This window comes from Aythya marila, assembly GCF_965140915.1.
Source record: "Aythya marila genome assembly, chromosome: 14".
Classification (NCBI taxonomy): Eukaryota; Metazoa; Chordata; class Aves; order Anseriformes; family Anatidae; genus Aythya; species Aythya marila.
Window position 1 is genome coordinate 5,511,769 of NC_139055.1, and position 14,205 is coordinate 5,525,973.

A 14,205-nucleotide genomic window follows, 5' to 3' on the forward strand; every position below is an offset into this window, starting at 1 on the left:
TTATCAACATGACTGGAAGAAAAATAATGTTGCAAACTATTAACTATTGACATCATTGTTCAGTTATGCTTAAAGTTACAACATCATGGCACCCATGTGAGGGAAGAATTAGGTTACTTTTATTTATGGAATAAGTCCAGTCATATCTTTTTGTGAGAATATTTGAATATTTTAATTTCCTTATAAGCTTCAGGCAGATATTCTGAGACAGGTCATTGGATTTTGATGGTGGTCTAATCCATCTCTCTCTCTTTTTTTTTTTTTCTTTTTTTTTTAACACTATGTGGCATTCCATTCGAAGCTCTCTTGCTGAGAGAATTTGAAGGATTCCTAGTTTATTATTATTATTATTATTATTATTATTATTATTATTATTATTATTATTATTATTATTACTTTCTACTCAAATAATTTAAAAGAGGATGTTTACCGGTAAAAAAACAAAACGTTCATACAAAATCTCAACTCAGCTGGCATACGTTTATATTTCTGGCATTGAATTCTGGCATCTTGGAATGAGGGTATATTTATTAATTTTTTTTTTATCTTTTGAAAAGGGGTACAGATGAAGTTCTGAAGTTCTGAGTCTGTTATTACCATACGCAGTTGAAAAAAAAAATGCTTTAAATGATTGCATGCCCTTAAATGTTTTTTTCCTAAACATTTTTTCCCTCTCCTCTCAAATATCTAATGTGTAATTTTATTTTAGGCCAGAATAAAATTTGCTTTATTCCGGGGATGGTTGGACCCATCCTGGAAATGACACTTATTCCAGAGGTTGAACTACGAAAAGCCACGATCCCAATTTTCTTTGACATGATGCTGTGTGAATATCAAAGGACAGGAGAATTCAAAAAGGTAACTACAAATTTAATATATATATATTTTTAAATGTCACGTAGTCAGTTTATATCTGGCAAATATTTGTTGTGTGGGTTTCTCTGTTTTGAAAAAGTAAAATTCAAAATATTGAGAATAAAAGAAAGAGCTCTTGCACAAGCCAGTTTAGGCTTTCCAAAGTGGATTAGTTTGAATTGAGAAAAACTTCTTTCATAATGACAACAATAAGGCACTAGACAAGAGCCCAGAGAGTTTAGAGAATCTTCATCAGAAATTTCAAAATTTTACTGAAGAATGTCCTGAGTGGCAAGACATTACATTGAAGTCAGTCCGTTGTTAAATAATAGGTAGAATTAAATGATTTCCAGGGGTCCCTTCTCGTTTAAATTTTTCATGATTCCTGTTTGGAACATAGATCTTTACAAAACAAAATTTTAAATTCTTAATAAGGAGTGTCTGACAGAAGTTTCAGTGAGTAGTTTTAAATGAATTGCACATTAATAGATTTTCAAATAAACTTTTTAAAATACGTACTTTGTGAAAAATAACCCCTGTGAAGATCTGACATTCCAAAAATGTTTTCTAAAGGAGTTTTAGGGGAAAAAAAAAAAAAAAAAGAATATTTAAAAAGTATTTTAAAATCACAAATATTGCATATTTTTGATAGGATGGTGGAATAGGGCACTTGGGAGCATGGTCTAGATCTCTTTCCACTGCTTAATATGTGCATTTGGACAGTTAGCATCTGTCAGTTTCTCTCCTAGCTGACTTTTTCATTCTCTGCAGACTCTTTGGGCATGGATTTCTTTTTTTTTTTTCTTTTTTTTTTTTTTCTTTTCTGAGTTTGCACACTGCCTTTCACAGTAAATTTTAACTTGGAGCTTCAGGCTCTGTAGTTGCACAAATAATGAATTCAGAACAATCCGTGTAACAGTAAGCGACAAACAAAAAGTCGTAATTTTGGACATTCGTAGGAAAGTAGATATAAACATGTCACTTATACCAAGCCAATGTTTAATACTCTAAATCATGTGGGGCATTTCTGTGTCAGTTAAGTGTGGAACAAACCAGCAGATGGAATTGCATTTTGGTCTGTATTCCAGAGCGCAAAGCTTTTGATTCAAGGCCAAGATTAAAAACTACTTCACATTTCTGCATCTGTTCCATACATGTCCTAATAGTTCTGTATTTGACTTCTCAAAAATATTTTACTGCTTCTTGCCTTATACTTCATCTCTTGGGAGGGATGTAGAGGTTTGTACAGACCAAAAATCATGGAAACTTATCAGTCAAACTGACTGATTAGCAAGAACAATAGTTTAAGAGCCTGGCAGATGCTAGATACTTAAATCGCTCCTAATGCTAATATAAATAAGTTTCAAGAGATAATTCTTCAGTGCTGAGGAACAGGAGCATTCATTTTAGTAGTGTAAGAATAGTTTTATCAGATGACACTAAAATGATTTCATAATTTAACTGTGGAGTGTCATTGGATTATAACCTGTTTCAGATTTAGTTGGTCAAGAATTGTGGTATTTATTCTCTCCACCATATTGATGAGGTAGTTAAGATCAATTTCTCTAAAATTTCTGCTGTATGATGAAGTTCAGTTAAAACAAAATTGTGTTGAAGTTTTTTTGCTGATGAGAGAGAGGAGAAAAAAACACAGACATCTTTACTCGTAGTCTATACTGGCAGTAGAACTAGAGTTTGTCTGCTATCTGCCACATCATTTAATAAGCTTTCCCCAAAATATTGATTTCATTAGTTGTGGTACTGTGCTGAGATGTGTGTGGCAGCACTCTTTTCTGTGTGTATGTATGTGTTAGGTTGGTACTAGCTCAAAAGACTGTGTCCTGTTTTATGTATACAGTATATGTGTGTTTATTGATCAGACTCTTTCCAAAAAGTTCACAACAAATGAGGTAAAGATATAAAGTTGTTTAAACTTATCAGTAGTTTCATTTATTTTCACTCTTTTCAGAAAATAATTAGTCCCAGAGAAAGCAAAATTCCACATCTGGTTATCTCAAGAATGGCATACTACTCTCTCTCCCTCCTCCATCTCTCCCTCCTTCTGTCTCTCTCTTCCTCTCTCTCTCTCTCTCATTAAATTAAGTATATGTGTAGACGTATGGCATGCCAAGGCATTTTCTTCTCAATCCTTCTTGGTTTCGTAATTTCTGTTCACCCAAATTTATTTAATATATTATTTAAGCTTGCAGTTTTACTTTTAAAGATGTAGGGAGGGAGAAATTAATATCTAATTGTAGGCATCCAGGCACTGTCTGTCACTAGATCAGATGTACAAAGGGAAGTTAGTTGCCTATTGGTTGGACACATGATGTTAAAAGAATTCCATCCTCCAAATTATTTTTACCCATCTTTCCTTGATAGACCAGGTTGTACAGCTCATCAAGACTTCCCAAAGCAAGGCACATCATAAAGCAAACTACATCTATTCTATCTAACTGATAATTTGAGGCTAGAAGCTAAAAGAAGCTTACTTAAAAAAAAAAAAAAAAAAAAAAAAAAAAGCAGGGGGGCGAAATTGCTCTTTTTGGAGTAAATAAAATTATCATTGAAATAAATGTGGATTCAAGTTATGTTACGGATTTTAACTTGGCTTAGGAAAGATTAATTCATCTGTGTTTATATTTCTGTTCAAATAAATCATTCTGTTTGTGTTTGGTATTTTCACTTTAATACCTTCCTTGGTTTCTACCAATTGCTGAAGCCATCTGGGTAAGTATTCTGTAATTACTTTCCTTCCTGATCTTGGTTGAAAACAGCAAATAATGCTGACCAATTGACCAATGATGTGTACTTGGGCTTACGTACTTTTTGATAGGTTTATTGGATAAGTGTTTATTCTTAGCAACATGGCATGTTGAAATCATGTAATTTTCTGAGATAAAATCTGTGAAATGTTAATAAATTAGTGAACGTGTTTTCAACAAGCTCCTCTGACGTGTGCTTTATAATTGCTTTAAATACCCATATTTCTTATTCTCGTTTCATGATATTTTATTACATGCAAGGATTTCAGATGGATGTGAGATCATTCCACTATCAGAAACCAAGTTTAGATGGCTTGGTGCTTCAGATAGATCTATGTAGAAAAAATGGAGATGTTGTGTAGTTGATTTGGAAGTGTGTTCAAAGCTGCAGGAATTTCTTTGGTCTACAAGGTAGATAAGAGGTGGTTTTAAAACCTAGTTAATACCAGTTACAAGTAGGCACACTACTTAAGTTAGAAGAGAAATATCCCTTTATGGCACAGGTTCATTAAAATTTTCTCCTACATTTCTGCCAGCTTTTTTATTTATTTTGGTTCAAGAAACAAGCTGCTTTTTTTTTTTTTTTCTTCTCCTTTACTCCAGCTTGTTGAGAAACTGCAGGAAAAATGCTTAGAAAGAGGTTTTTGTTCAGGTCCCGAATCTGTGAAATTATTGCCTCTTACAGCAGTCATCAATACCCTGCCTGCTGAATAAGTACTAGGAAAGATTTAAAGGTGGATAATTTTTAACCAGTGCTTGACTTGCACTGTATTCACGGGTTTCTGCATTACTGCAGTAAGTCCACAGACATGAGCTCTACAAAATGATGGGATTGGATGTTTTGTGTTAATACTGCCTTGTCCTCAAACTGCTGTGTATCTGCATTACCCATACTAATAGACAAATAGGCACTAGCACATCCAAATGAATTCTGAGCCCTTTAAACTACTTTTTCAGCCTGGACCAGCCAAACAAATTTTCTTTCTGTGCTGTTTCTTTATACCTCTGCTATATTTCAATGATAGTTCTTTATTTTCTCGTATTGGTATGGTATGTACTGTTTCTCTGGCAATCTTTAATTTGGATTCTAATTACAGAAAAGAGCTACTATTAGAGTAGCAAAACCTCCAAATGACAGAGAGAACAAAGAATTGTTCTGGATCATGACATATTAGCTCTCCTAGCAAACCAGAATTCTTTATGGCCTCTCAAGAATAAATAAGGTTCCCTCTTATTTGATACACCTATTTAAAAAAAAAATGCAGAAAGAGTATTAATGTAGTAATACTTTTCTACTTAAATCAGATTAAATCAGAAAATCAGAATAGGATACTGCTGTTTCCAGTAAACATTTTTCAATTTTCTCTGAAAAACTTATGATAAGTAATTCTCTTAAGTAAGCCTCTGAGATCTGAAGTCATTAACTATTTTGGGAAGCATTGTCTCCTTTTCAGTGTGCCACAGAGATTAAATATTTGCTGCAAACTTTGTTGAAATATTGGATGGCTATGTGGTGCTCAGTTCTACTGGAGTTAGTTCTATACTGCTATTAACATTTCTATTTGTCATATGCGTAGTATGCGTGTTTGGTTTGCATACATTCACATTCAGCAATGACCTTTTTTATATGTAAGCATCTCACTGATAAAAAATAGAAATATATATCCTGTTTTCCCCTTCCTCTACTTTCTTCATTCAGATTTCCACACTATTTTAACTATTTCATAAAACAGTGCATTTAAAATGATGATATTCATATTTTCGTGGTTACTTTTGTAAGTACATTACTTTTGTACTCAGTCATCTCAAAATATGCTACATGTGGTGCTGAGTTGGCAAAGTTGTCTGTCAGTGGCATTATATAGCATGTACTACACAGCATGTATCCAAGTTCTTGTGTTATCACATCAACTCCTTGTGAAGTGTTCAAATATTTCTATTTAAAGCACATCTATCAGTTGCTGCATTGGGTACTGTATGCACAATTTTGGATTCACATGTTTGCAGCTGTGACTTTGTTGGTTTTCTTTGGTTTGATAAATATGTAGTGGTTGAAATTGCTCCTTCCCCCACACTACCCTTAGCAAAAAAGGAGTGTAGCCTAATTTTCTGTTCTTCATTTTTTGCTTTTTGTGTAATGAATGTAGAAGTCAGGCTACTCAAGACATTCTTTCAAAGCTCCTTGAGAGAAGCAACAACCAGTCTTCTGTCCCCACAGCAGTTTGCAGAATCAGGATGACCCAGCAGATCTCAGGCTGGATGCATGGCTTCTTGCTGTCATTTTGATGAATACAGGTTGAGTAATCCTGCTAGTTCTACGGTCTCAGTATGGGATTATATTGTGAGGAAAGGAAACCTGAGAATTTTTTACAGTAAATAGGTAGTGAGCATGTAATACTTTTTCATTAGCTTTAAAATAAATGTGAATAGAATGGATTTTCTTATGTTGCCCTCAGGGGCAGTTCTAAGGATGTTCCAGTAGAGATTTTTACATATTATGTAGCTTATATGTCTCTTTCTTTTTTTAAGGTGTTATTTTAACATTTTCTTACATCTTGATTTTAAGGGCAAAATCACTTGATTGGATTATTTTCTGAAATAAATGATCTTTGCTATTAGCTGGTCCCATTCAACCGAATCTCAGGACACAAAAAATGAAGGACACATAATATTATGGAGAAAAAACTGGGAATACTTGGCCATCATGATTGCTAAGCCTTGGGCTTAGCTACTTTGGCAAGAATTGAATGTTTTGATGATGATATATTTAAGTGAGGAAAAATATCTAGCATTGTGGTCATCTGATAGCATCACATGTAAAACATTATAGCATTTCTCTCTACCATGAAAAGCTGCCAGTTCTCTTAAGGGATGATCTGGATCCTCATCTGTCAAAGCTTTCAATTACACTGAAATACTGGGACAAAACAGAATTATTTATATGCCAAAAATCTTGTTCTTGAATAATTTTCTGTGTCAGCACAGTAGTGAATTCTCTGACACAATGCTTTTTTTTTTATCTCTTTATCCACATAGAGCAATAGAGATTGATTTCAACATAGCTCTAATTTTGTAATTTTTTGTTTGTCTGTTTTTCTGTGCGTCTTGATGGGTTAATGTCTTGTCTAGAACTTTGTGGTAGATTTTTCTCATTTTTCTTGAAAATACTATGTGAAAGGACATGAAAGGCTTCTTATATCCGAGGCTAAATTTTATTAGAACGCAAAAATTTCTTTAATACCAAGAGAAGCCTTTTTCAGATGTGCTTTCTGCTTCAAATGAGCTCATGGCTTCTCTCAAATATCTTCTAATCTGTGCTCTTCTGCATTCTTGTCTTTCCTGTGCTACATCTTTAGAAGAAATTTCACATCTGAGCTTGCATGTTTACTCTCAGAGCACTAGCTATCTTTGTTTTTTTATCTCTAGTTGACTCATAGGGCAATAGAACAGACAATGTAAATGAGCAGTCTTCCTTTCTGCTATCTTAACACACTGTATTTAACAATACAACATGTACAATACCTACACAAAATATTAGAAACAAAAAATGAATATAATATTTGCCAGATCTAAGTAATCTATTCATACGATATTCAAAAATTTTAGGTAAAATATGGGGATGTGGAATGAGACGTGGTGACTGTGTCAAGATCAAAAACAGACAATCAAAGCCACATCAAGTTTTTAGGAGTGTTTCAAAAACATTATAAATTTTTTATTCTCCAATTGTGCAATTCCTTTACAAATCTATATCAAGTTGATTTCTCATATTATACCGGAACATACAATTAGTTGGATAAGAACAAGGAATGACTTAGCTGCAGTAAGACGTTGAGATCCATCTATTGCACTTCCTTTCAGAGGGCATACCCAAATGAAATGGCAGTGTAGTGAATTGGTATATGCAGACTTTCAGCAGTGCTGAAAGTACAGCCTATGAATCAAGGTGATGAATCTTGAAATGCTTTTATAAATTCTCAGGCTTGAATATAACAAGACAAAAAGATGTCAAAGAATGAAGAGTCAAAGAAAAGTCAGAAAAGGGGCTTAGAAGCAATGAAGGTATTCAGTGAAGGCTAAGCACAGAACAAGGTCAAACCAACTTAGGTAACCAGAGAGTATAAAAGGTATTCCCTTCGTAGTTAGAGCCAGTTAGAAATTGGTTAATAGAAGAATGGTTCTGCCTTGAAGGGGATTTCCTTTGGTGATATAGTTATTATTTGTGCTGGGTTTCCAGCATGAAGGTGCAAAAATACATCAGTTTCTTTACAGGACAATATTTGAAGCTTGAGAGAAATTATGCAAATGGACTGACTGCCTTTTAGTGATTTTTATTATCATTATTTTATTATCATTATTTTTATTATCATTATTTTAAAGCCTGCAACACTTTCATGTCAGTATTTCTTTTTGCTAAGTTTATTGAACTAAATTATCTTCTGCCATGTAGTATTTCTATGTTACATCACTTTTAATTAGTCTTCTGTTTTCCACAGTTAACATGTTATTTTAAAATCAGTTCTTTGGAGCACTTCATGTTTTTCTGAATTGTTTTAGATCATGTCTGAAGGACACCAGTGGGCCAGTACACCCAGTAATTTGGTCCAAAATGCATGGGTCTACACCAGAGTGTATTAATGGGGGTATATTTTTCTTGAAACCATCTCCCAGTACATTGACAATTGATATCAATTATTTTAAATAAACAAATACAAAATACCTTGGTATTTTTCATTTTATATGTAATAAACAAATAAATAAATCATCTTTTTTATCTCTGTATAACTTTGCAATAACATTTTTGAGAATGCATATCCTAATGTTTTAGTAATGTACTTGGAGAGGGGAAAAAACAAACACACACACACACTATATGAATGTAATGTAGTTTCTATGGTTTTCATTACCTGGGCTTGAATACAGTCTGCATAAAATATGGTAAAGCCTGAAAAAGTAATTACAAATATCATCTGAACATGTTAGATTGGATTAACCCTTTCAAAATGATAAGGCAATTTCCTGTGTGTAAAGTATTGCAAGTGCTTTGAAGTGACAAATCATAATTTTATATTCATATCGCAACAACACAATGGCATTTTTAAGCCTTTATGTAATTCAAGTGTGAACCTGCAAAGTGCTGGGTTGAAATATAATCTGACATGTACTTCTGTTTATTTAAGAGGTAATGGAGTATTGCTAACCTAGAAATTCTCCAGAGATTTTGTTGGAGTTAATGACACTGAAGAGGTGCCAAGCCATCAGTACTGACAACTTGAATACATACTTGTAACAACAGTTTTGCAAGTTACCATTAGTTTCCAGATATCTGATATAGCTACATAAATATATTCTTCTGATACCAATTTGCAATGTGTTTCATCTCCAGATACTTGCTCAGTTTTGATTTTTTTTTTTTCTTTCTTAGTTTGAAAATGAAATCATTTTGAAGTTGGACCATGAGGTGGAAGGAGGACGTGGAGATGAACACTACATGCAGTTGTTTGAGTCAATGTAAGTAGTGGATGACAGCGAATGTCTTCAGGATTTGTTATCTTATTGTTCTATCTTCTCAAATTGGTGAATTTCTTTATAATGAAGTCAAAACTAAGAAGATTTTTTTCCGTCAAGGGACTAGAAATAGCATACTGTTTCAGTAAACCTGGTTTGCATTGTAGTTTTGCCCATTGAAACTGTTTGCATAATTGTTTTTCAGTATTTTGTATTCCACCAATGTTATGAAGAAATTATACTTAACTTTACTTTCTCTACCCAACTTCAAAGCAAAGATAATCCAAACTTTTTACTTTCCCCATTTTTGCTTGTAGCCTTCCTTGTTTTTATGTCACAATAATAAGAAAAGAGCATTTTGAACAGTCTGTCTTGCTTTCTCAATGTCTAGGTATTGTAAAGGGATATGATTTAATAAAAATGTTTTGAAGAAGTTCTAAAAGCTGATATAGCACCTCCTCATTGTTTTGGCCATCTACGTTTTTATTCTCACACATTGTAGCTGCGTCTTCATTAGAGGCAGGGGCATGTGCAATTTGCTGGACAGTGGTGGTACCTTTGTGCCTACCTCTGAGACTGTTCTTGGCTTTGTGACTTACAGACTGTAGCAGTGAGAAAAATATAACTCCTCACATGCTTTTTCAAGCACCAATGACCTAACTAGTTATTAAGTTTAAAAACGCTATAGCACTTCTGCTACATCAGAAACTAGACATAGACGTTGTAGCATTGACTGTGTGTTTTTGATGCTCTCACAGCCTGCTACTTTGTATGTATTGTATTTTTGTGTGGGGGCGTAGCCGTCTTTGCAAATCGCATCCCAGTTCATGTGAAGCATGAAATCCCTGTGTATGCCACAATAGAAAAAATCTGTATTTAAGGAAAACATAATCTTGTAAATACTCTATTATATGAACAATTAATGTGTAAATACTATGTAAATAATATTTAATTATATTCTAATTAGAATCCCCATTTAAATCAAATACCATTTGAGTCAAACACCATTTAAATATTGATTAGTTTAGCTTCCCTCCTATGATGAGACAGATGAAGTATAGAGAGGCAGGATTGAAAACAGTACTAACACTTCTTAAGCTACAGAAAACTTCATTGAAACTTATATGTTAGCAAGGAAAGATGAAGTCTTAAAAATGTCATTTTCACTTCCTATTATGCAATGCCTATGTAAACTGAGAGCAATAAACTGTTGTTTCATCTTTGAATGTTTACTGTTTGGCTACCAGTCTTAGGAAATATTCAGACTAGCTCTTGGTATGACCTAGAAGAGACCTGAAAGTAGATAGTTTTCTCAGTTGCACTGCTACAAAGGCTGAACTATGCTGCCTGCCTAAACTGTCAGTACAATTCATCATCTCTAATACTGGGGATTCAGTAGACACAGTGGGCATTTATTGCAGTGCTTAGGTTTCCTTGCAGCTAGTAAGTTTTCTTCCAAACATGTATACTAAATCTTCCTTGCCTCAGTTTAAGCCAGTTATTTCTTGTTTTATCCACATAACGAATCATTTATTCTGTTTTTCTTCATAGAAGATTTTAAAAGAATGGAAGGTTGCTGTCAAGTTTCCTTTACTCTTCTCTTTAGGGTTAACAGCCCCAATATTTCAATTTATTATATACCATGTTTTCTGCACATTCCTACAATCTTTACAGCTGTTTTGAAATACTACGCTACCTTAAAGCTGGAGAATGTATTCAAACTGAGATGTAAGACACGCTAAGAGAAAAATATTCCTTCATTCTCATATATAAGACACATTTGACAATTAGATCCTTTTTCTGAGCTGTGTAACATTGTTTGCAATCTTTTCAGTTTACTCTTGCTTTCGATTATTTTTCTAGAGAATACCTATCCAGATAAACCCCATCTTGCAGCAATGCAGTTGATTTGTCTCATCAGATATCCTACATAACGTTTGATCTTCCTGGTTTTCCAGGGTACCTTCCTTTCCCTTTGACTTACCTTTTAACATTTTTACTGTATTTTTTTCTCTGTACTCTCTCACACTCTACAATACATCAAGACACTTAAAGATTTCCAACTCTAAAGATGTCACTTCATATTATCTTCAGATTTTTTGTTTCATCCTTGAAGTTCTCTAATGATGTATGTAGAGGGATAGTTGAAACAGAGGCTGGTGACCTGTCTGCTGTAGGACCCTGTTATCTCCAGTCATTTTAATTTTCCTTCCATCACACTTTCTTCAGCCCTCTGTCCCCATCTGCCTGTCCTGACTGAATAGTTAAATTTTAACTATTAAAATTTTAACTATTAAAACTAACACAGTTAAGTTGTACTCCAGATTTTTTCCTTTGGTCTCATTTTCATCAACTAATTTCCTGTAACTGTGCACAGTTCCAGTTGTCACCTAAATGCAGATATTTAGGTGAGCCAATAGCTGTATTCTGGTGCTTACCTGTGCAACCAGCACTTACCCACACTAGTTGGTTGCTGTGAACTTGCCAGTGCCTATCAAATTAAACAGGGTCAGCAGAAATCTAAACAGCAATCCTTATTGTTGTACATAGTTCTAAATTCTAGCATGCACTATGACAGAATTATGTCCTCTGCTGTCATGCTGTCAACATCATGGAAGAGCTGGGATAATATGGAACAGATGAGAAGGCATTGTTAATTAGCACAGTAGACAAGGCTACCCCATTGCAGGAAATGGAGGAGAATCAAAATCAAGCTTTTTGAATGCAAGTTGTGCTGAACCTCTTCTCGGACTCAGATAATGAATCCTGACATGTTTTAGTTACTAATGTAGGTGACTGTACTTGCCCTTGTTAGCATTTTATCCCATTTCTAATATGTACATACATAAAATAATTCATCCTGTGTAGTATTCCAGTCTTCTCTATAAATCTGAGGCCTTCTTACTTTCTTTTCCACAAATACCATTTAACATGCTCCAGCCTATTTTATTGGTTGTCAAGTCTTCAGATCATTTAATATTTAACATCCAGTTAAACACAGTTAAGTTTGCTGTATGCTTAATATCAAAAGCCATGTTTCGGTAATTTAATTATTTCAGTTATTTCTTCAAGCGGTTAGCCGTTATCTCTCACATCTTGTACAATATAAATGTTCTTTCAGGCACATGTCCACACACTCTGTTTCGGGAAAAAAAACAACTCTGTTTTCAACCTTTGGACTTTTCCTTTGGATAGGAATAAACATTAGGTGTGTTTTTATTCTGAGTGAGAACTTTGAGACTGAGTACTTTGCTGAGACCCCAGTCTAGGCCCAAGCTTGGAGGGTTTCTTTGCAGTCAAAGATATTATGAATATGTAGTTTCTGAAGAAAGTTAATGTGATTCTGAGGAGTATAAACTTATTTTTGTGATTAATTAAAACTAAAAATTATATAATGAAAGTTAAAAACTGAGTATTTCTTTAAAAATTAATCATAAATTATTAAGTGAATTTGCATACAGATTGAGAAAAAACTAAGAGGCCAGGAATTATGAATAATATATCCTTGAAACTGCTCAACTTTAGCACACAGAATAGTTTCAGGGTGGGTTTTGCAATTGCTATCTTGTTCCTACCATTTTCCTACGAGGTGCATGGTGATTTTGATGTATTATTATATTTGCCTGATATACAAGTAATTACTTTTGTGCATACATAAATATATATATGCACACACACATATAGGACAATAGCTACACTTGTAATTATATATACTCTTAAATCAGTCCAATACTTAATAGGAACAGCATATGCTAATATTTTGTTAATGTAAGTAGGAATCTGCTGATATTGTATAAAACTGACTTTCCTGTAGTTTTTATCAAAAGGTGACTAACTGCATTTTTGAACCCACAGAAATTTTGTTTGCTTTTGCTTATTTCTAAAGGGCAAATTGCTTTGGTAGGGTCTGGTTAGTGAATGTCTTTTTAGACTTAAAATTTGTTGATTCAAACTTTCTACTGACACATAACCATACCAAGAGAAGGAAAAAATGATTGTATTTTATTGTGCATGATAACCAAGGAAAGTGAAGTCTAATGTTTATTTCCATAGCATGGCACTGAAGAGAACTGAATTCATGTTATACCACAGGTGCAATTTTATTTGATTCTGGAATTGTGAGTATTGCCTTGAATTTGCAGTAATTGTTGGACAGGAAAAATGAATACATATATGTCATCTTGTATGACTCTGGATGCCTAAATTATCAGCCCACAAAGGGAATTTACAATGCAGTCTGCAGTTGCTGTAGCTCTAATTCTATGTTTGCCTTCATGTCCAAACATAGTTTCAGCTGATGGCCTGCTGATTTTGACAGTACTCTAAAATCATTTTGTTTGTGTTTGCAGTCTTACAGAGTGTGCAAGTCAGTATCCTGGCATTTTTAACTTGGTTGAAAGCTTCGTCAACCTAGTTAAAGGTCTCCTGGAGAAGCTGCTGGATTACCGAACTGTGATGAATGATGAAAGCAAGGACAATCGCATGAGCTGCACTGTAAACTTGCTGGTATGTTCTCTCTTGTAATTCTTGTATGAGAATTTCATAATCCAGTCACCAAAGGTGAAAGTAAATCTTTGTGGAGAAGGGACTGGTCTACAGTGCTCAAATAATGATTCAAACTTGTTTTATTCATTTGCATGGATATATGCATAAACATGCAATGTCCATTCAGTTCTTCAATATTGCATGTTTTATCCACTTTTATTCTGTGAATAAATAATGAAGTCCACTACTTACACACCTTTACCTGTTGATAGGCTTAGTGTAACAGTGGGTATTTGCAAAGTAAAGTTTTGGAACAACACAAGGAACTTACCTGCTTTCTGCTTTAGCAGCTCAGCAATTCTATTTTTTAAATCTGGGGAAGAAGCATGCAAGATACACCTGCAGTAAGGTGCTGAAGATATTTAAGTCTCTTATCTAGTTGTAGGCCACCCCATCTTTTGTTCTATTACTATTTCATAGTGAGAACATCACATACAGATATTCCTCCACCAGGAAGTTTACTCTAAGCAGAAAATGAACATTTATCAGCTTTAAAGGTGGAAAAGAGAACATGATGCATATATACATGCAC

The 14,205-nt window shown here is 34.0% G+C and overlaps 1 protein-coding gene across 1 annotated transcript in view; it reads left to right on the top strand.

Annotated features, from left to right (window-relative positions):
- DOCK2 (dedicator of cytokinesis 2) overlaps positions 1-14,205 on the top strand; it is a 188,082-nt gene that overhangs the window by 143,821 nt on the left and 30,056 nt on the right. Inside the window, exons 33-35 of the mRNA XM_082771334.1 lie at positions 710-858; positions 9,046-9,131; positions 13,478-13,634. Of these exons, the coding sequence (XP_082627460.1) occupies positions 710-858; positions 9,046-9,131; positions 13,478-13,634 (392 nt within the window). The remainder of the gene's footprint in view (positions 1-709; positions 859-9,045; positions 9,132-13,477; positions 13,635-14,205) is intronic.